Genomic DNA, 22,124 nt, shown 5'->3' with positions numbered 1-22,124 from the left:
AATGCCTTAAAAATGAAAATATTACCTAGAATATTGTACAAATTCCAGATGCTCCCGATATATATTCCCCCGGCATATTTTTGAATTATTAGAACCTTAATCTCAAAATTTATTTGGAAAAATAAGAAACCCAGGATATCCCTAAAGATGTTGCAAAAGGACAAGGACCAGGGAGGAGGAAGTGGGCCAGATTTCAAAAAATATTACGAAGCTGTGACACTAACTAGGGTGATAGAATGGACTAGGCAGGGCAGTAAAAAAAGGTGGGCAGAAATAGAACACTGTATGGCAGACACAAATTTAGGGAAGAATATTTGGTTACCACCACAATATCGAGCACTAGGGCGAAATACACTTACATTAATGCTATTAGGATTTGGGATGAGCTGCACAAACACAATAAATGGAAGTATAACTCTCCATTGATATATTTAAAAGATAATGATTTTTTTCCACCTGGTAAAAGAGAATGGGGAGGAAATTGGATAAAAGCAGAAAATGTTCAACTTAGACACATAATACACGGAGGGAAAATATTAGCACAAGAAAAGTTAAAAAGTGAAAAAGAAATGTTTGAATTAAATGGTATTTCCAGCTCAGACATTTGGTTTTTGCCCTACCGAGCCCCCTGAGAGGAGAAGAACTCACCGCCTTAGAACGTATGTGTGATGGGAGAACGGTGTGAATAAGGACCTCCCAGATATATAAAATCTTGATTCGGGAGGATGAGATGGATGTACCGCCATACATAAAAAAAGGAAGGAAATAGGCCCATGAAATGAGAAACAAGAGGTAGGGAAAATATTGAAACTGGCCCATAGCTCCTCAGTCAATATACGGATGAGGGAAACAAACTATAATTGTCTAGTGAGATACAGGACACCAGACATAGTAACAAAATATCAAAGTGGGCAATCTGGGAATTGTTGGAGGGGATGCGGGCAGGTAGGATCTATGGCCCACGTGTGGTGGAACTGTCCAAAGATCAAAAGATATTGGGAGGAAATATTAAAATATGTAAAAGAGATAACAAATGTCCAAGTCCCTAAAGATCCATGGGCATGCCTGTTTCATGGGACAGACATACCCTTAAAGGAATATAAAAAGTCTATTGTACCCCAACTATTAAATATAGCCAAGAGTATGATCCAGAGGAAATGGAGGGAAGTGGAAGAGCCCACGATAAAAGAATGGTTTGAGAAAATAGATCATATTTTTAGGATAGAATATTTTGATAGGGAGGAAGAAGGAGATAAGGAACCCCAGAGAAAATGGGAAATATGGAAGACATTTAAGTCTACGAAGATATATAGCGAGGTTCATGGGCTATAGAGGTACCTAAAAAAAAAAGGGGGAGGATGGGGGGGGGGGGGGGTTGGCTTAAAGTCATAAAGAGATAGAGGAACAGATAATAGGAAATAGACAAGCTAAGAACACGTAAAAGGGAGTGGGAGACTATGGAGAACAGGTAGAGAATACTTGGGATTGTACTATACGTGCCAGGCTCTGTCGTTGTATATGATTCATATATATGATTCTGTTCCTTTTTTCTTTTTTTAATATATTTGTTTTGTAATGATAAAAATTGGATATAAATAAAGAATAAAAAAAAGTCACCTAATTAGTAAATAGAGTTGTGTGCAATTTAAACAGTATAAATGCAGCTGTTCTTTGTAGCCTTCAGAGGTCTGTTAGAGAACATTAGTGAACAAACATTATGAAGCCCAAGGAACACACCAGACAGGTCAGGGATAAAGTTGTGGAGAAGTTTAAAGCAGGGTTAGGTTATAAAAAAAATATCCCAAGCTTTGACTATCTCACGGAGCACTGTTCATTCCATCATCCAAAAATAGAAAGAGTATGGCACAACTGCAGACCTACCAAGACATAGCCATCCACCTAAACTGACAGGCCGAGCAAGGAGAGCATTCATCAAAGAAGCAACCAAGAGGCCCATGGTAACTCTGGAGGAGGTGCAGAGATCCACAGCTCAGGTGGGAGAATCTGTCCACAGGACAACTATTAGTGGTGCACTCCACAAATCTGGCCTTTATGGAAGAGTGGCAAGAAGAAGGCCATTGTTGAAAGAAAGCCATAAGAAGTGTCATTTGCAGTTTGGAAGAAGCCATGTGGAGGCCACAGCAAACATGTGCAAGAAGGTGCTCTGGTCAGATGAGACCAAATGTTTTTAACTTTTTGGCCTAAAAACAAAATGCTATGTGTGGTGCAAAACTAACACTGTGCATCACCCTGAGCACACCATCCCCACCGTGAAACATGGTGGTGGCAGCATCATTTTGTGGGGATACTTTTCTTCAGCAGGGACAGGGAAGCTGGTCAGAGTTGATGGGAAGATGGATGTAGCCAAATACAATCTTAGAAGAAAACCTGTTAGAGTCTGCAAAAGATTTTAGACTGGGGCAGAGGTTCACCTTCCAGTAGGACAACGACCCTAAATATACAACCAGAGCTACAATGGAATGATTTATATCAAAGCATATTCATGTGTAAGAATGGCCCAGTCAAAGTCCAGACCAAAATCCAATTGAGAATCTGTGGTAAAACATGAAAATCTGTTCACAGACACTCTCCATCCAATCTGACAGAGCTTGAGCTATTTTGCAAATAAGAATGGGCAAAAATGTCACTATCTAGATGTGCAAAGCTGGTAGAGACATCCCCAAAAAGACTTGCAGCTGTAATTGCAACGGAAGGTGGTTCTACAAAGTATTGACTCAGGGGGGCTGAATACAAATGCACGCCACACTTTTCACATATTTATTTGTAAAAAACATTGATAACCATTTATCATTTTCCTCCCACTTCACAATTATGTGCCACTTTGTGTTGGTCTCTTACGTAAAATCTCAATAAAATACATTTACATTTGTGTTTGTAACATGACAAAATGGGGGAAATTTCAGGGGGTGTGAATACTTTTTCAAGGCACTATATGTTCAGAGTCTGAAAAGTTTAAAATATATGTTACCCCAATATTTCATATACCTATTATGTGTCTGTAGTGCCATGTACTTGTATGAGAAAGCATTCTGTTCTTTCTGTATTACTTCCTTTATGTGAATTACCTAGTGATCCCGCTTTCCTATTTCAAACTGACCACGCTAGGCATAAGAGCACATCCATCTCAGTGTAGTCAGTTTTCTCCTTTGCATTCTACTTGGGAGCATAGCCTGCCTGAATTTCATTGGCCACACTTTTGCTGACACACCCACATGCACAGCCCTTCACTGGGGATTTCAGTGTACTGTTGTTTCTCTGCCTCCTGCTGACACACCTCCTGAAGTCTCCATCCCCACCTTTCCAATCCCCTTATGCAGCTGAGGTCACTTGATCACATGTAATCAACATTTAAAGGTTATTAAAATGTTTTTTTGTTTTTTTTTTACATACAGAGACATTTTGCCTTGCATTTCTATTTTATACTGAATGATTATTTTACAAGATAAGGGTTCACATTTATTTTAAAACATGCTCAGCTGTGAGCTTGTATCTGTAATGTTCCTTCAGCTACTGCCTTCTATGTAAAAGTCATCCGGGTGTTTGTCGCTTTTATGGTTATCTCGTTAGGGCAACCCCCTGTTAGCCCCCTTGTAGCAATGAAATGAAATGCTTAAAAACAATATAAAAAGCAAATAATGAATACAATAAATAAAAATGACAAAAAAATCGAAAAGCACCCCTGTTGCCCTGAGCACACCCTCTAATGCAAAAGTGTGCATTTTGCCATTTTGTGGGCACACACAGATTTTAGGCTTGACATATTTGGCATCTATTTACTCAACATTGCAACCTGCTCAATTTGTAAAATAATTAGGGATGAAGCAGTATTCATGTGCAAAAAAAAAATCATAATAGTATATTTTTCTTTTTTACTGAAAATGTACAGTAGATTTGATAAACAGTCGTAAGGAGATATTGAGTGACATAAAAAATTACAACTGTCATTTTTTTATTTTACAGTGCCTCTGTAAATATTGAACAGTTACACATTACAATAATCCACTGGTGGATGGCACAAATCTCCATAGTGAACTGATCAAGGGTCACTGCAATATAGATAGACCTGATAAAAATAAGTATATTACATTGATAACTAATAACTGTTCTCCTCCTGATTCACTTTTCCATCAGTCATCTCAGGAGTGAGTCCATTCACTCCTGAGTTCTTGGCGTAGACAGGATGAAGTCAAAAAAGTTGTCATCTCTGGAGGCAGTCTTGATTGCCCTTTTCGTGTTGATGACCGCTGTCTGTGTTGCATTAATAGTGGTGAATTTTCTTAAGGATTCAAAATCAGAAGACAACGGTAAGTTTGATAATAATTATGATTTGTATAAAATCACAGTATATGATAACTGATCATCATATGTTTCTCTGAAAACTTTGCTTATTTTAAATTTAGAAACCTATGATAGTGGGGAAGGATTAGATCCTTTTGCAGATTTGTTGCTCTCAATTTTGGAATTGTTACCAGAACAGGAGGTGAGGTTATATGTCCTAATAGGGACAAATGTTCTGGTGACAACAATCTAAAATGGTGATTCTCCTCACTTTGGAGAAGTGTTTTCTTATTTCCTGATTCTTCCCATTTTAGAGAGCATTTGACAGGCAGCGAGGAAGTGTTGTATTGCCTGCTTTACCCCTTGAACCCCGCATTAGCATGCCACAACCATGTGCAATTCACACGGTTGTGGGGCACTTGGAGTGTGGCCCCATTCACTTGTTTGGTGGGCACTGCATCCACTGAAAAAGGGATATCATTCCTGCAGACATGTGTACACCCCCAGTTGCTGCCTCTGCTGCTAAAGGAGGTAGCCGTTGAGGCAGTAAAACCCTACAATTGAGTCGGGTTTTTACTGCCCCCCAACAGCTAGTGTGAACAAGCCCTAATGCCGCGTACACACGACCGGACTTTTCGAGGGACTAGGTCCGACGGTCTTTCTGACGGACTTTCGGCAGAGTTCCTACGGACTTTCCGAATGAACGGACTTGGCCATACACAATCACACCAAAGTCCGACGGATTTGAACGTGATGATGTACGACTGAACTAGAATAAGGAAGTTCATAGCTAGTAGCCAATAGCTGCCCTAGCGTCGTTTTTTATCCGTCTGACTAGCATATACACGGATTTCTCGGTCCGGCGGAAAAATTTAAAACATGTTCTATTTCTAAAGTCTGCCGGATTTTTGGCAAGCAAAGGTCCGATGGAACCCACACAAGATCGAAAAGTCCGGTCGTGTGTACGCAGCATCAGGCTTATTTAACAGTTTCATGAAAAGGAGTACAAGCAGTAAACCTTGACTAATTATAAATAACTTCTCTGCTTTCTTCAGCACTTTTGACATTATCATAGATACTTTTCCGTTCTTGTGCGTTGCATTATCCCATGCACATTATTGCGCCATGCCTAAGATAACCTAATAATTTTGAAAGGGCTGCCAACACACAAGAATGGATAAAAAAAAAAAAAAAAAAAAAACAATTGTCAGCTTCCTCAGCTGTCCATCAGTTATGAGATATGCCAAAGCTGGACCAATGTAACTATGCAATAAAGATCACACCTAGATTTTGCCTGAAGCTCAGAGTACAGTGAGCTATGCTCTCCTGTTGACAGATTTGCCGGAGTGCAATGAGCCAGACCAGCATCTGCTTGCAGCTGAACTGGTGATAGATCGCTCACTGGTAACACTGTACATATTTTTCTTTGGTCTTTTCAGTAGTGAGACTACATTTAAATTGAACCTGGCAAAGCAAACAATTTCACAAGCTATAAGTGCTTCTGAATAACAAGAAACGTGTCTTTGTTTTTGGGGACCCCCAAATTCTAGGCATAGGCACAGTGCTTATATTTCTGTCCAAAATGACACTGTAGTTTGTGCTTAGTTCTGCCCTCTGTTATTGAGCTTGTATTTCTGCCCAAATAGGCTTGTCATCTGTGCTTAGTACTGCCCTTGTTATCAAACTGTCAACCAGTAGAGACTTATGGCCGTACAGTACATCTGGAAAGTATTCACAGCCCTTTTTCCACATTTTGTTATGTTACAGCATTATTGCAAAATGGATTAAATTCATTATTTTCCTCAAAATTCTACAAAAAATACCCCTTATGCCACGTACACTGGACCGTACTTTCCGGCAGGTCCGACGGGATCAGTCCGTCAGACAATCTGATCGTGTGTGGGCTAGTCCAACCGCTTTTTATAAAAAAAATAAATCAGACGGACCTAGAAATAGAACATGTCTCAAATCTATCCGACAGACTAAAAATCTGGAAAACCGTTCATCTGTGTGCTAATCCAACGGACCAAATACGACGCAAGGGCAGCTATTGGCTACTGGCTATTGAACTTCCTTGTTAATCCCATTTACGTCATCACATTCAAAATGAACGGACTTTCGAACTGACTTAGTCCAGTCATGTGTGGCCAAGTCCGTTCGTTCAGAAAGTCCATCGGACCTCCGCTGAAAGTCCGTCGGTCCTAGTCCTTCGAAAAGTCCGGTCGTGTGTACGTGGCATTAATGACAATGTGAAAGAGCACTCTGGACCTCAGACTGGGGCGAAGGTTCATCTCCCAAGGACTCTAAGCACACAGCCAAAATAACAAAGGAGTGGCTATGGGACAACTCTGTGAATGTCCTTGAGTGGCCCAGCCAGAGCCCAGACTTGAACCCAATTGAACATCTCTCTTTGGAGAGATCTGAAAATGTCTGTTCACCGATGCACCCCATTCAACCTGATGGAGCTTGAGAGGTCCTGCAAAGCAGAATGGAAGAAACTGTCCAAAAATAGGTGTGCCAAGCTTGTAGCATGATGCTCAAAAAGACTTGAGGCTTTAATTGGTGCCAAAGGTACTTCAACAAAGTATTGAGCAAAGGCTGTGGATTTATTTTTAATACATTTGCAAAGATTTCAAACAAACTTCTTTCATGTTGTCATGTTGTTGGGGTATTGTTTGTAGAATTTTGAGGAAAATAATGAATGAAATTCATTTTGGAATGAGGCTGTAATATATCAAAATGTGGAAAAAGTGAAGTGCTGTGAATACTTTCTGGATCCACTGAACACAGGATCAGAAAATCGTATGAAAAATACTGCTTTCAATTCAATCATACAATAATCTGATCATTAGTATACAACTTTCGAGAGCCGCTCATGACAGTTCATTCAAAATTATCTGATGGGACAAGTATGATACCAGATCGTACAAATTTTGTTTATTCAGTACAGTTTTCATCCAAAAATACAATATAAATAGAATACAATACATTACACCACTTATGAATTATTAGTCTGTCGTATGAGAATTTTCGTAACGTTAGTAACCTCTTCATTTATGAATTTGAGATTAGCATGCAAAAAAGCAGATGATCATTCATCTGATAATCACATTGTGTATACCAGGCATTAGTGGCCAAGATTCTCTGGCAATGCACTTTAATGATCTGACATGGTACATCATATATATTTACGTCTGGTCTTCCATCCAATGAAATGCAATTAGGTGATAAAATAACTAAGAAACCAGTGTCTGTTTGCTCTACACTTGACTAGAGATTCTAAGTATATATATATATATATATATATATATATATATATATATATATATATACTGTAAGCTATCAAAGCAAAAATGTGTCTATTCAATCCATTTTTATATCCTATGATAACATAAATGTAATATTTTTTCTGATAAATGTTGAACTCTATTTATCTAAGTAGGTCCATAGTAATGTTTTTGATACAGGGTAGTGTAATTAGAATACATACTGCAGACACAGCCTTTTTAGTTTTGTTCCAAGAAATCTTTGGTAAGATCAAATAATCTTTCATGAAAACGGCTTCCACATCAGGGGGGTTCCATGAATTGGCTTCACAAAAGAGAGCTTCGCTTTGAGCAAATCATAATTGACACATAGCAGGGGATGTGGGTCAGTAGCCGAATCAAGGTCTTTTGTTTTGATTTTTAGCTATTTTTTTTAGGACATATTTCAAAAAATTTATTTTACGTTCAATACATCAAGGTAGGATTTTACCACATTGTCCATGGAGCCTGTAGGTGAACTTTAAAGTCAGCAGACTTAATGCTAAATGGTTGACCTGTTTGAAATATAACTGCTATGTTCTTTGATATAATGGCAGCAGTTTAAAAGAACAGCAGTCAGATGGTTGCACAGATCATAGACCATTTGTTTTATTTTAGCTTAACTTCCACTGGGGGGATGGTGTACTATTTCTTATACATATATTTCCTGAATTTTGAAAATATATATAAAAAAAACAACTATTAAAGCACAGCTCAAAGCAAAAAAACAAATTCCATATTAAGATTTATCACACTAAAGATAAATGGTACAGCTTATTATGCAAATAGCCAACATGTTGCTAATTTACATGAGGCTGTCTACTCTTTTTTCAAAATAATACAGTAAAATATGCCATTGTCATGTGTTCTGTATTAAACTATTGTCCTTTTTACTCGCATTACATTTTACATGTTTTAAGCCACTAAAAACATTGAAATAAATGTGATAATACTACCTATTTTTTAAAGGCCCCTTTCACACTACTGCGACTTCGTCATGAGGCCTAATCAGAAATAAGTTTTATTGAACTTCAGCAAATAAACAAACAGTTACAACCAATATACAGTTCAGAAGTGGTGTTCCACAGTACCTGTGAACTATACAAGATAAGGTACATCCAGAGAGTAGCAATCACTCATAGAACATAGTCACAATAAAGATGCAAAATTGCAAAGGATACAGACATTGGGGTAGGATATAGTAACATGAGTATGACAACTCAGGGTGAAGTCTCCATCAGCTCCATAATACGTTATATAATAAGGTCAGCCCAAAACTACACAGGTGCAACACTCGGAACTGCCAGACAGTCCCCCTGGAGCTTGTTAAATTTTCCCAGGCATCCCCTATGCTGAACAATGACCTCTTCAAGTCTAAAGCCTCATACACTGGGTTGAACGAAAAAAACTGAGAGCTCATGAGGAGCCGCTGTACTAACTATTCGATTTCAGTACAGTGATCTCCTCTGCAATGCTATTGTGTTATGACAATGGGGGGCGGCCCAGAACACTCTGATCGGGAACCTGGACGGCAGACCTTTTTCTATCATAAGGCTGTTCAGTCAGCTTCTGTCGGACCGGCTGCTGTACACACGGGCCAAATGTCGGCCTTTTTCTACTGAACTGGCCAATGCTGGCCAACATTCGGCCCATGTATACTAGGCTTAAGGGTGTCTCCCATGCTGACTACACATTCTATGTGGGTATAAGCCCTGTCAGTTGTTCACTGTTGCAGAGTCTGCGGGCTTGGAATAAGGCTCTATTAATGGTTGCTTTCTAGAACTTAGTCAGTGGGAGGTCATCAAGTATGTATAAAATACATCAGGTAGGTTCAATCAGAATAGTGATTTGAAAAACCATATACATAGTATTAAGCACTCCCACCCAGTAACGATGAAGTTTAGGGCAGTGCCATAGAAGGTGAATGAGGTCACCTTGCATGGTGGCAGATTTAGCACAGAGGGGGGATTGCAGAATACCCATACGGTACAGTTTCAGAGGCATTTAGTGGGTATGAAGAATAATGTAAAATTGTGAGAACCTCTGAGTGGTATTAAGTGAGCTTTGCATGACTGATTCTAGAGCATTATCGCATAAATCCTCCTCCAAGAGACCTACATCCAGTTCCAAGTTCTCGTAAGCTTGGCAGGGGTAACCTTCTAAATAGCGTGTCTGCAACATTTTGTAGCATCTGGAAATAAACCCATTGTGTCCTGGACTGATTGAACACAGTGAAAAACAGGCGTGTAAGACAAAGACCATGACAGAGCTGGAATGTGGGAGGGAGATGGAATGTAGCCTGCGGGTCATCAAATGACCACACACATGTGCTCTCTTAGAATGAAGTGCCCAATAGTGATCACCTCTGTGCTCCACCACCTGTTCAAGCTGCCTCTTACCTTATCTACAGACCCTCATATTCCTGTGAAGAAGTCACTGTATCATATGATAAAATGCATCAGAGGCAGAGCCACGTGATGCCAGCTTTTAAGGAGGCATCAGTATCACCTACAAATAAGAGCATGTCATCTGCATAAAAGGTAATTTTCTCATGTAGCTCCCCATATCTAAAGCCTGTGATTCTGCCATCTGCTTGGACCAGGGCCGCTAGTGGTTCAATAGCAAGAGCAAATAGTAAAGGGGATAAGGGAGACAACCCTGTCTCCCCCCCTCCCCCCAGTTTGGGAGGTCCTGCCACCCTCACTAATGAAAGCAACAGGCGTGTGGTATTTAACCCAGGAGATGAAGCTGTCTCCAAAGCCAAGACATTGTAATGTCTGCCAAAGGTAAGTCTATTCCACACTATCAAAGGCCTTGCTGGCATCCAGAGAGAGAGGAGTGCACGGTGTCCTACATTATTAGCCTGGGTTTGCATAATCAGAAAGACCTTCTGAATATTAATGGCTGTGGATTTAAGTGGCATGAAAGCTGATTGGTCAGGATGTATAATGCTAGCAATGTATTTATTCAAGCAGGTAGCAGGTATTTTGGCCAGGATTTTTACATCCACAGATAGCAAAGAAATGGATCTATACGAGTTTGGGTCAGTAGGGGATTCACCTGGTTTTAAAAGCAGAACTATATTAGCTCTGGTCGTAGAATCAGGAAGACTACCTCTCTCCAGGGCTGTCTTGTACCCTTTCAGTAGTTTCCGAATAAAATTTGTATACCTCAATGGGAATACTATCTCCCCCCGGGGCCTTACAGTTCGGGAAAGAGCCAATAGCCACTGTAATCTCCTCCTTATTTATAGGGGAGGCCAATGCCCTCTTGTGTGTCAATGAAAGTTGTGGAAGAGTGACTCGATCTAAAAGATGAGTGAGTTCAAGCAGAGGGGTCTGTGTTTTTGGTTGATATAAATCAGCATAAAAAACGTGACAACTCATCCATAATCACCTCAGGGTGGTCAGTGTCCTATCAGAAGTACATAAGGCAGAAATAGGGGTTGCCCCCTGTTGTGCATTAACATTTTTTTTTAGCAGTTGGCCTGTCTGCTCACCTTGCTCATAATAGGCCTGCTTTTTTGTACACCATTTTACAAAGTAATCTTTAAATAAAGGTTAGATGTTCCATCAGGATATTTGTTTATAATTATACATTCATATGAAACGAACTTAAAAACTGACAGAGTCAATCTGTTTCCGTATAACTGTACTTTCAGAGTCTAGAAACATATTCATGTACAGTACCTGCAGGCCCTTTTTGTATAGTGCTTGCTGGGAAACATATAGGTTGTCTGGCCTTTCTACCTAATTAGTCCCTGCAGACTCATAATCTTTATTAAACAGAGACGATAGACATCACTTATTGATGTATGTGCCCTTTACATCTATCATTTTGGTGGAGTTAAGTGTCTAAAGTTAAATACAATCTTAACACATTGGGGGTTATTTACGAAAGGAAAATCCACTTTGCACTACAAGTGCAAAGTGCACTTGAAATTGCACTAAAAGTGCACTTGGAAGTGCAGTCGCTGTAAATCTGAGGGGTATATCTGAAATGAGTGGAAGCTCTGCTGATTTTATCATCCAATCATGTGCAAGCTGAAATGCTGTTTTTTTTTTCCCCTTGCATGTCCCCCTTGGATCTACAGTGACTGCACTTCCAAGTGCACTTTCAGTGCTATTTCAAGTGTACTTTGTACTTGTAGTTTTCACTTGTAGTGCAAAGTTGATTTGCTTTTAGTAAATAACCCCCATTGTGAGCTTAACCACTTAAGGACAGAGCCTTTTTTGATATTTGTTGTTTACAAGTTAAAACCAGGTTTTTTTGCTAGAAAATTACTTAGAATCCCCAAACATTATATATTTTTTTTCTAACACCCTAGAGAATAAAATGGCAGTTGTTGCAATACCTTCTGTCATAGTGAAAACTTGCACCAAGAGCTTTTCTCATTGGTGCCTTTTTGCTAACCAATCAGCTACACCTAGAAAGCCAGAACACGTAAGCATAGACCCTTCCAACTGATGAAATCTGTTTTACATAGTACTACATGACCTTTAACTCACAAGATGCACTGTATACATAGCTAACATAAAAAAAATATATATGTGATTCTAGGAGCAACAGTTGTACTTTGATTACCATCTGATGGTGTGTATTTACAGAACAGAAAAAAATCATGCTACTGTTATCATACTGCAGCCTTCTGTTATCTATAATGTTCCCTACCAAGAGCTTCAACCTGCAATAAATAGTGGACTTCAGGCTGGGTTCACACTATCTTCACATGCGACTCACAGCAGGGGTCCATTGCATTTCCATTCACCGTTTCAGAACAGTCCGATTTAAGCCCGAATTTTTGGCTGAATTCGGAGTTTCGACCTTTATATAGCGTTTCCCATCCTGCAAGCAAACTGTAATTTTCAGCATTTCCCTGTAAACACTCATTTCACTAAACCTAGTGTATAACTTTACAATTCACTGGCAATCAAAATATTAATCTCCTGTATCTAAAAGTATCATAAGTATTATGCTTTACTGGTTTTGTGAAGAGCAAGTATGTGCTCCTTACTCTTCCTGCTCTAATGCAAACCAATTATTTTGCCCAGAATAGGAAAAGTATTAGTCAAGTTAATCTAATAGAAATGGTCTCAGGGATAGATATGTGTCCTGTTATTTTCACAGTAGTATGGACAGCTCACCGTCAGGCTGTCAGACCCTTACAGAGGGTGTTCTTCTGCCTTCATTCAATCTGACACTCACTTTGGCCTAAAGGTGGGAATGTTGAGGGCATTAGTTCAGGACGCTATTATGATTATTCAGAATTAATTGACAGGTACATTTTACTTACAGTTGACCTCCTTCTGGCCAGCGAATAACCTACTTCAACAAGATTTTACATTCCCATAAAGTTTAAATCTGAACAAAAGCCTGGTGCAGTCAACACAGTTGGGTGCAAACACCTAGTGCAATGCCAAAGGTATATTATCTGAAAAACAAACAGCCAAATCAATACTCACAGCAGTATGAAGTAAATAAGCATAATAATACATCAGAGTTCTGAGGAAGGGGGTTAGTCCCCATTATGCGTCAGCTTGCCAATGAGGTGGTGCATCAGGTCAGGCCATGGGACATTGGCACTGGGTTGTGATTTGGTGTATTATTATGCTCATTTACTTCCTACTGCTGTGAGTATGGATTTGGCTGTTTGCTTTGATATAATAAACCTTTGGTAATGCACTAGTAGCTTGTGCCCTGTGTTTACTTTCAGGCTTTTGTTTGCATTACAACTCTATGGGAATGTAAAATCTTGTTGAATTTCAAATTTTTGTAAGTAATGGTAAAATATTAAAATGGCCAACGCACTAAAATGCACTCACCTTGTAGTGACTGTGTATACCTCTAAACACCTTCTTATGCGCCCAAAGAACCTAAATCCTTTAGCGTTCTAATATGCAGTGCTTTCCTGGCAGTAGTGAGAGCATCGCCCTTATTGACCCATCACTCGTATGCAGTGGTGGCTTTTTGGGGGGTGCAAACAAACTGAAAAATACTGAAAAAAAACCCCCCATCAATTGCAAGCCTCACTGCGCCCATCAAATGCAGCCACTGTGCCATCAATTACAGCCACTGTGCCTATCAAATTCAGCCACTGTGCCTATCAAATTCAGCCACTGTGCCCCATCAAATGCAGCCACTGTGCCATCAGTTGCAGCCATTGTGCCAATCAAATGCAGCAACTGTGCTCATCAATTGCAGCCACTGTGCCCCATCAATTGCAGCCACTGTGCCCCATCAAATGCAGCCACTGTGCCCCATCAAATGCAGCCACTGTGCCCCATCAAATGCAGCCACTGTGCCTCATCAAATACAGCCAATGCAGCCACTGTGCCCCATCAAATGCAGCCACTGTGCCTCATCAAATACAGCCATTGTGCCCCATCAAATGCAGCCACTGTGCCATCAGAGGCAGCCATTGTGCCCATCAAATGCAGCCACTGTGCTCATCAATTGCAGCCACTGTGCCCCATCAAATGCAGCCACTGTGCTCATCAGTTGCAGCCATTGTGCCCAGCAAATGCAGCCACTGTGCCCATCAAATGCAGCCACTGTGCCCCATCAAATGCAGCCAATGTGCCCATCAAATGCAGCCACTGTGCCCATCAAATGCAGCCACTGTGCCCATCAAATGCAGCTACTGTGCCCCATCAAATGCAGCCACTTGTGCCCAACATATGGAGCCACTTGTGCCCCATCATATGCAGCAACTTGTGTCCCATCATATGCAGCAACTTGTGCCCCATCATATGCAGCCACTTGTGCCCATCATATGGAGACACTTGTGCCCATCATATGCAGCCACTTGTGCCCCATCAAATGCAGCCACTGTGAACCTCGTCCGCCCTGTCTGCCCGGCACTTACCCCATCTTGGTGGTGGTCAGGCAGCAGGTGACAGCAGCGATCTGTGTGGAACGAGCTGTGTGGGACATCCATGCTGTCCTCCAGGCTTCCCTGTGTCTCTTCTTCCGTTCCGCTAGGCATCCAATAGGATCGCCTCTGTCTTCAGCCAATCAGGTGACGAGTATAGGACCCGTGCTTCCTGATTGGCGGAGAGGCGGTTCAGCGTTAGAAAAGAAAATATTAATATGCTTTTCTAACACCCCTGGATAAGCTCCGAGCACAATGCTTTGCACTCCGAGTCCACCTTTTTTTGAAGTCTATTAGAGCCTATGGCTCTAATCAGGTGCTTAAAAAAACCTGCCGCTGTAATTCAGGTGCCCAGTGTCCGAAAAGGGGTTGAACACCTGAATAGGGGGTGGCAGCGGCAGCCATTGATAGTTTTATGCAATGCATGAATCTATCCATGAGTTGTATAGGGGGTGGCAAGACAAAGGAGGTGGCGCCGTGTGCCCTTAATGGATGCACCGCAACTGCTCATATGTGTGGCCTTAATGGTCATTGGGAAGGTGCTAGAGGCAGGAATGGTGGGCCAGTATTTAAAACTGGTAGTAAATGTAATTTTTTATTTGAATGCATCAGGATTCAACTCTCCCAAGATGCTTGAGAGGACATTTTATAGGTATAAGCAGGCACGGCTAAGTACCTGCATTGTTGCCCTTTAGCCAGTTAATAGAAAGTTTCCACTACTGCCTTATAAACAAAACTTTCCACTACTGATGAGTACTTAAAAGGTTTTATGGTCTCTCTATATTAGTACTAATGAAGAGAGTGGCATCTGCTGGTTACAAAAAGAAACTTCTAAAAAATGTTAATCATGAATTATTCTAACATTCATTTGTGCAGTGACAAAACTAGATATACCATGGCAATCATTGTAATAGAAGAAAATCTTTAGGCAACTATTATAAAACAAGATATTCTTTATACCAGTGTTTTTCAACTCCAGTCCTCAAGGTGCCCCAACAGGTCGTGTTTTCAGGCTTTCCATTATTTGCGCAAGTGATTTGATCAGTTTCACTTCCTTAGTAATTACCACAGCCATTTCATCTGAGGGAAATCCTGAAAACATGACCTGTTGGGGCGCCTTAAGGACTGGAGTTGAGAAACACTGCTTTATACAACACATTCGTAAAAAAAAAAAAAAAAAAGTACTATGAACACAGGGGCATTTTGTTTATGTTACACTCTTGTACAATAGCAGGTGACATTGCAGTCATTCTAAAATAGTAGGCATAATCACACGGCAGTCTGGGTATAAAATGATCTCCTCTTTACCATTGACCTGAATACATTTTAGGAAGGTGAGAATAATTAAGTGTAGATCAGTGCCTTTGGAGACTCCTAATGCCGCATTTACATGTCGCATTTAGCTGTTTGTGTTTAGAAGCGTTTACACGTGTTTACAAGCTATTACAGGCACTTAGCGGTTCAAATGACTCTGAACATCCGTCCTGAACGCATGTTTTTGCGTTCCAACAAATGCTTCTAAACTCAACTGCCTATAAACGCCTATAAACGACCCTGTGTACATGTACTGATAAGATAACATAGAGAAGAGTTCAGAGGCAGCCGAAAAATACGCTTAATTGCGCCTAAACATCCATTTACCAGCAGCAGTGTACATGAGGCCTAAATATGCTTCATTAAGAATGATGGATGGAAATTAATGAGTTCATATGGTATTCGGTCACTGGGAAATAGAGATCAAATTTCTGCCAAGAAAGGTTAGGCCATTGCTTTATAGTACAGGAGTATTCATCAAACTACATGTGATTTGTAATAATCCTAATATTGAAGGTATTCACTAACGATAATATTATATGGAACAACATACCCACTGCCTCCCAAGGCATATTTGGATTCACAAAGGAGTGGAATGATCCTATAAATGCATTAGGCAAGTATCTGTTTTATTGACAGCGGGGGGTATAGTATTCTTTTAATATATCAAATATTGACTGATGAACATTGATGGACACTTACTGACAAAGTCATGTGAGAATCACAAACCAACAGGGCCAGTTGGTTCTCTCTTCTGTTGGCTAGGTAAAGTGCCTACTTAAAGTGCTGAAATGCCTGGGATTGGGTACATCTTTGGACTGGAGGCTTCCTCAACACTTTCTCTTTACAGCAGGCGCTCAGCAACTCTCTCTCTTAACTCGCTTCCACACCAAGCTGCGGTAGTAAGTGCAGGAACACAGAATCATAGAAGACATTCAAGTGGTCTATTAAGTCTTCCATTTTTTCCCGTTTTTGCCAGTGGATAGACCATTATTTATGCCAAGCATGTTTACATTAATTTAATTTAGTGCTGATTGCTTTATTCTCCCTGCTGGAAGTCTGTTCCAAGCATTCACTACTCTGGAGGGAATAAATCCAGGGCAGTACTGGAGCATCTTTGGGTGAGATGTAAGACTCTCAGCTTTCCCATGATCTCATCGGAAAGGCTGTGATGTCACACTCTACTAGGCAGCAAGACAGCACAGTGGTTTAGGGTGGCACAGTGGTGTAGTGGTTAGCACTTTCACCTAGCAGTAATAAGGGTCACTAGTTCACATCCCAACCATGACACTACCTGCTTGGAATTTGCATGTTCTCCCTGTGCCTGTGTGAGTTTCCTCTGGGTACTCTGGTTTTCTCTCACAGTTCAAGGACATGCTTGGGATTTAATTGGCTTCTGTCCAAAATTGGCCCTAGTATATGAATGGGGACCTTGGATTCTGGGCTCCTTGAGGGTAGGGACCAATGTGAACGTGCAATGTACAGAGATAGGGACAATTGTAGACACTCACTCAGGTTGAAGTGGATGGACTGATGTCTTTATTCAACCTTACTAACTATGTAAGACAGACAAAAGCCTAAAGGTAAGTATACTTTTCTCTTCATATTTTTTTTTTTTGTTTAATACAAATCCAAGCAATTTTACATAAGGGAGTGTTGGGTCTATAGGATAAGCAAACCTTGCATTCATTTTGATGGAAGGTCCAATGACCACAAGGTCCCCAGTACCCAATGGCAGTTACTATAGTATTTTAATAGTATTGTTTCATTTGCATCTCCTGTTACTTACTGTAAAAACAAATAGCAACCACCCCAACCTATAACTAGCCTTTGCAACAAGGCACACATTGAAGGGCAATGCACATCAAAAACAAACAAAAACTTACCAGCTAGCCTGCAACATAACCCGTTGATGCGATCACTGCAGCTTACACATTTGCAAACATATGTACAAGCTGCAGTGACCACGTCAATGCACCCCAGTATACTGCGGTCCTTACCATTATTTTAAGAGTCTCCCAAATTGGAGCACATATAGCAGGGATATGCAATTAGCGGACCTCCAGATGTTGCTGAACTACAATTCCCATGAGGCATAGAAAGACTCTGACAGCCACAAGCATGACAGCCAGAGGCAGAGGCATGATGGGACTTGTAGTTTAGCAACAGCTTGAGGTCCGCTAATTGCGTATCCCTGACATATTGCAATGGATAGATTAAGGGCAGGTTTGCTTGGAGGGGGCCCACCCCTCCTTAAAGGTACAGGGACACACAGAACACCCAGCAAGGGCACCAAGGCAGCTGAAGGTATCCTGTGTGTGCTTGCACAAATACACAAACTGTACAAACAAATGGCAACCACCCCAACCTATAACTTGTCTTTGCAGCAAGGAGCACATGAAAGGGCAATGCAGATCAAAAACAAACAAAAATTTCCAGCTCGCATACCAGCTAGCCTGCAAAAATAGCAATTTGACCCCGTCTAACAATTCATGTTACTTGCTACCGGAAAAAAATATATATTTTGGAGTTCAGGAATGACTGTTGTAGCTGCCAAAAAGGCAAGTAGATAGAGGTATATTAATATTTAACTTCACTTTACTTAGGTTTTCCAGAATAGTTCTCTCCGGCAACTCACTGATACAACATCCTTGGTTGACCTATTTTGCTTCATGTTCAGAATGGCCAAGGTTGACAGATAAAGATTATCTGTATTTGCTGACATTCTTTCTCAGTGTCAAATATCTCAGAAGCTTTTTTATCTTTTTTATCTTGAGTAGACCTATTTATGTATATCTCTACTTTGGACTTCTGTTCTCCATTTACATATTTTTATGATAAAAGATTGGTATAAAATCAGTCCATGTTTCTACACCCATATGGAAGCATACTTTGATCTCTAGTTTGACAAACTATCACCGCTCTATGTGACATATTTTTTGTCTTATTATGTACATGCTAAAGGGTGCGTAGTGTGGAATGTGTGTAAATACTTACATGTATTTATTACCTCTCAAGGAGGTCACAGTATTTCTCATGACAATGTCGGTGATGTCTCTGATTAGGCATCATCCATTCCAGGGTCATAATTTATTTCTTGTACTAAGAAGTATCTAGGTATCTAGATGCCACACTAGATAGCTGGTTCATAACACAGTCATGAAACTTTTGGTGCAGTTGCAGAAACCTTTATATATTATACATGTCATTCATAGATCACTTTTTTTTGCAAAGTTGCAGTCAGAGTGACCAATGGGGTTTGAGAAATTGATTTTTACTGGCAGCAGCACCATTGACTTAACGGGCAATTCAACAGGCAACCTGGGTGGTATCATATTGGCTGTGCCCGACTAGTGGTTAAACACCCAAAAAAGTTGGCACCTCATCACCAAAAGATAAAATGGATCAGGTGAGAGGGAAGAAGGGATTTTGGCAGTGCAATGGCAAATAATGATGAGAAAGATACATCTTAAAAATAAAATTTTAACCACTTCAGCCCCGGACCATTTTGCTGGCCAAAGACCAGACCACTTTTTGCGATTCGGCACTGCGTCATATTTACTGACAATTGCGTGGTCCTGCGACGTGGCTCCCAAACAAAATTGACGTCCTTTTTTCCCCACAAATAGAGATTTCTTTTGGTGGTATTTGATCACCCCTGCGTTTTTTATTTTTTGCCCTATAAACAAAAAATAGCGACAATTTAAAAAAAAAAAGCATTATTTTTTACTTTTTGCTATAATAAATATCCCCCAAAAATGTAAAAAAAAAATGTTTTCCTCAGTTTAGGCTGATATGTATTCTTCTACATATTTAAAAAAAAAAAAAATGTAATAAGCGATTATTGATTGGTTTGCGCAAAAGTTATAGAGTTTACAAAATAGGGGATAGTTTTATGGCATTTTTATTAATTTTTTTTTTTACTAGTAATGGCGGCGATCAGCGTTTTTTATTGTGACTGCGACATTATGGCGGACACATCGGACATTTTTGACACATTTTTGGGACCATTGTCATTTATACAGCAATCAGTGCTATACAAATGCACTGATTCCTGTGTAAATTACACTGGCAGTGAAGGGGTTAACCACTAGGTGGCAGTGTAGGGGTAAAGTGTGTCCTAGGGGGGTGTTGCTAACTGTGGGGTGCGTGGCTGTGTTTTACACGCCACTGATCTCTGCTCCAATCACAGGGAGCAGAGATCAGTGACACTGTTGCTAGCCAGAATGGGGAGATGCTTGTTTACTTTAGCATCTCCCCGTTCTTCCTCCCCATGAGCCGATCAGACTCATGGAGGTCCCGACCGGCGATGGCACAGTGGCAAATTTAAAGGGACGTACCTGTACGCCCATTTGCCTGTCCGTGTCATTCTGCCGGCGTACATCGGCGTGCGCCAGTCGGGAAGTGGTTAATGAGTATAAAGTTAAAAACATGAACAAGGACCATGAGTCTGTAAGTATACTGATTTTCACAAAATAAGAGGTCATTCAAACAGGTGTACAGTTACAGCAAAATTTTCAGATTCATATATTATCCCGACATGTTTCGCCTGGTAGCTTCATCAGGAGTTATACGAATTGGTCGCAAAGTTCATGAAACTATACAAAAACAGAGAGTAAATGGGTGCTACTTTTAAAACCTGATCATAGTCTTAAGTGGGTCTCTGGTGTTTTTTTCTTCCTTTCTTTGTCCCTGCACAGTAAAGGCATCACATACTAACACATTATGTGACACCTGCAAATGAAGCCTGCGTCATTCCTACTGCAGGCTGCATCCATCTTCGCCCATCTTCCTTCTGGGGCTGCAGACTCCAGCTCTGTGACTGGCTGAAGCCACATGCGCACGGGAGCCACCGGTCACGACACTCCTACCTGAAGAAATGGCACAGGTGGCCATTCCTTCACAGCGCATGTGCCGGCCACATCATCGCAGTAAACAGTAAATATCTCCTGAAGGGTACACGCTTAGGAGATATTTACAGTACCTATAGGTAAGCCTTATTCTAGGCTTACCTATAGGTACAACTTCGCCATGGAGGTTTACAACCTGTTTAAGCCAGGGGTCTCAAAGTACCAGCCCTCAGACGGGTTACAAATGGCCCACTGGCAGGGCCGATCCTGGGCAGGTGGCAGTGGCTGGGAGCTTTCTCTCTCTGTCTCCTCTCCCCTGCATGCTACTGCAGCCCAGCACGCACAACAGAGGAGAGCAGAGTGAAGGGAGCATCCGCCTATTGCCCTGCCCTTCTGTTCTGTCGAGAAATGCCCCCATTGAATAGTGCCCGGGCTGAAGGCGCATGCACCATACGTGACATCACAACAGCTGATTTTACCATCAGCTGTTGTGACGGCGAGACGGCGCAGGCACACAATGGCCGACAGAAATTTTTTTTCTGTCAGCTTTTGCTCCACACTCACCCGCGCTCCTGTGGTGAGTTCATGTTCATGATGGGTGAATTTCTACACGTTGTGGGTGGCTTTATGGGCACTTGGGGGCGGAATTACATGGCCAGTGCTGCAAAACTTTGTGATGGGGGGATTTCTACATTTCCTGTTTGTGGATTTATGGGCACTTTGGGGCGGCATTAGATGGCTAGTGCTGCAAAAAAATAAAACTTTGTGATATTCCACCCCAAAGTACCCATAAATCCGCCAACAAGAAATGTAAAAATCCACCCATCAGAAAGTTTTATTTTTTTGCAGCACTTGCCATCTAATTCGGCCCCAAAGCGCCCATAAATCCGCCCACAACATGTAGAAATCTGCCCATCATGGACATGAACCTGCAATGGAAGCACAGGGGAGCGCGGGGCACAATCTGACAAAAAAAAATTCTGTCAGCTATTGGGCACCTGCGCCATCTCGCCATCACAACAGCTGATGGTAAAATCAGCTTTTGTGATGTTAAGTACAGCGCATGCATGCGCCCTTCAGCCCAGGCACTAGTCGATGGGGGGGGACATTTCTCGACAGAACACCTGGACAAATGTATTCAAGGATAGCCACTCCTGCAAAGATGGGGGTAGAATTTTAAACGTTTAGCTAGCTAAATAGGCCCTCCAGGAAGAATAGCAGATAAAGATTTGTTTAACAGATTTGTTTGGGTGATTTGTTTGGGCATCGTTAAAAATTCTGCCCCCATCTTTGCAGCACTGGCCATCATTGAAAACATCCACATGCTTTATGTTTAATTCCGCCCCTCACCTACATGAACATTCCTTGGCAGCGAAAAGCACAATCTGACTGAAAAATGTCTTCAGTCGGCTATTGTGCGCACGCGCCGTCTCATGAACACAACAGCTGATCGTAAAATCAGCTGTTGTGCTATTATTCGATAGA

At 41.0% G+C, this 22,124-nt stretch overlaps 1 protein-coding gene across 1 annotated transcript in view; it reads left to right on the top strand.

Annotated features, from left to right (window-relative positions):
* The first annotated feature begins 4,122 nt into the window (after window positions 1-4,122).
* LOC143974809 (ovochymase-2-like) overlaps window positions 4,123-22,124 on the top strand; it is a 114,643-nt gene continuing 96,641 nt past the window's right edge. The window contains exon 1 of the mRNA XM_077476551.1: window positions 4,123-4,325. Within this exon, the coding sequence (XP_077332677.1) occupies window positions 4,202-4,325 (124 nt within the window). The 5' untranslated portion in view covers window positions 4,123-4,201. The remainder of the gene's footprint in view (window positions 4,326-22,124) is intronic.

This window comes from Lithobates pipiens, unplaced genomic scaffold (assembly GCF_037356315.1).
Source record: "Lithobates pipiens isolate NorthernLeopardFrog02 unplaced genomic scaffold, aLitPip1_a1.2 Scaffold_13, whole genome shotgun sequence".
Taxonomy (NCBI): domain Eukaryota; kingdom Metazoa; phylum Chordata; class Amphibia; order Anura; family Ranidae; genus Lithobates; species Lithobates pipiens.
This window is presented reverse-complemented; position numbering and strand designations above follow the sequence as displayed.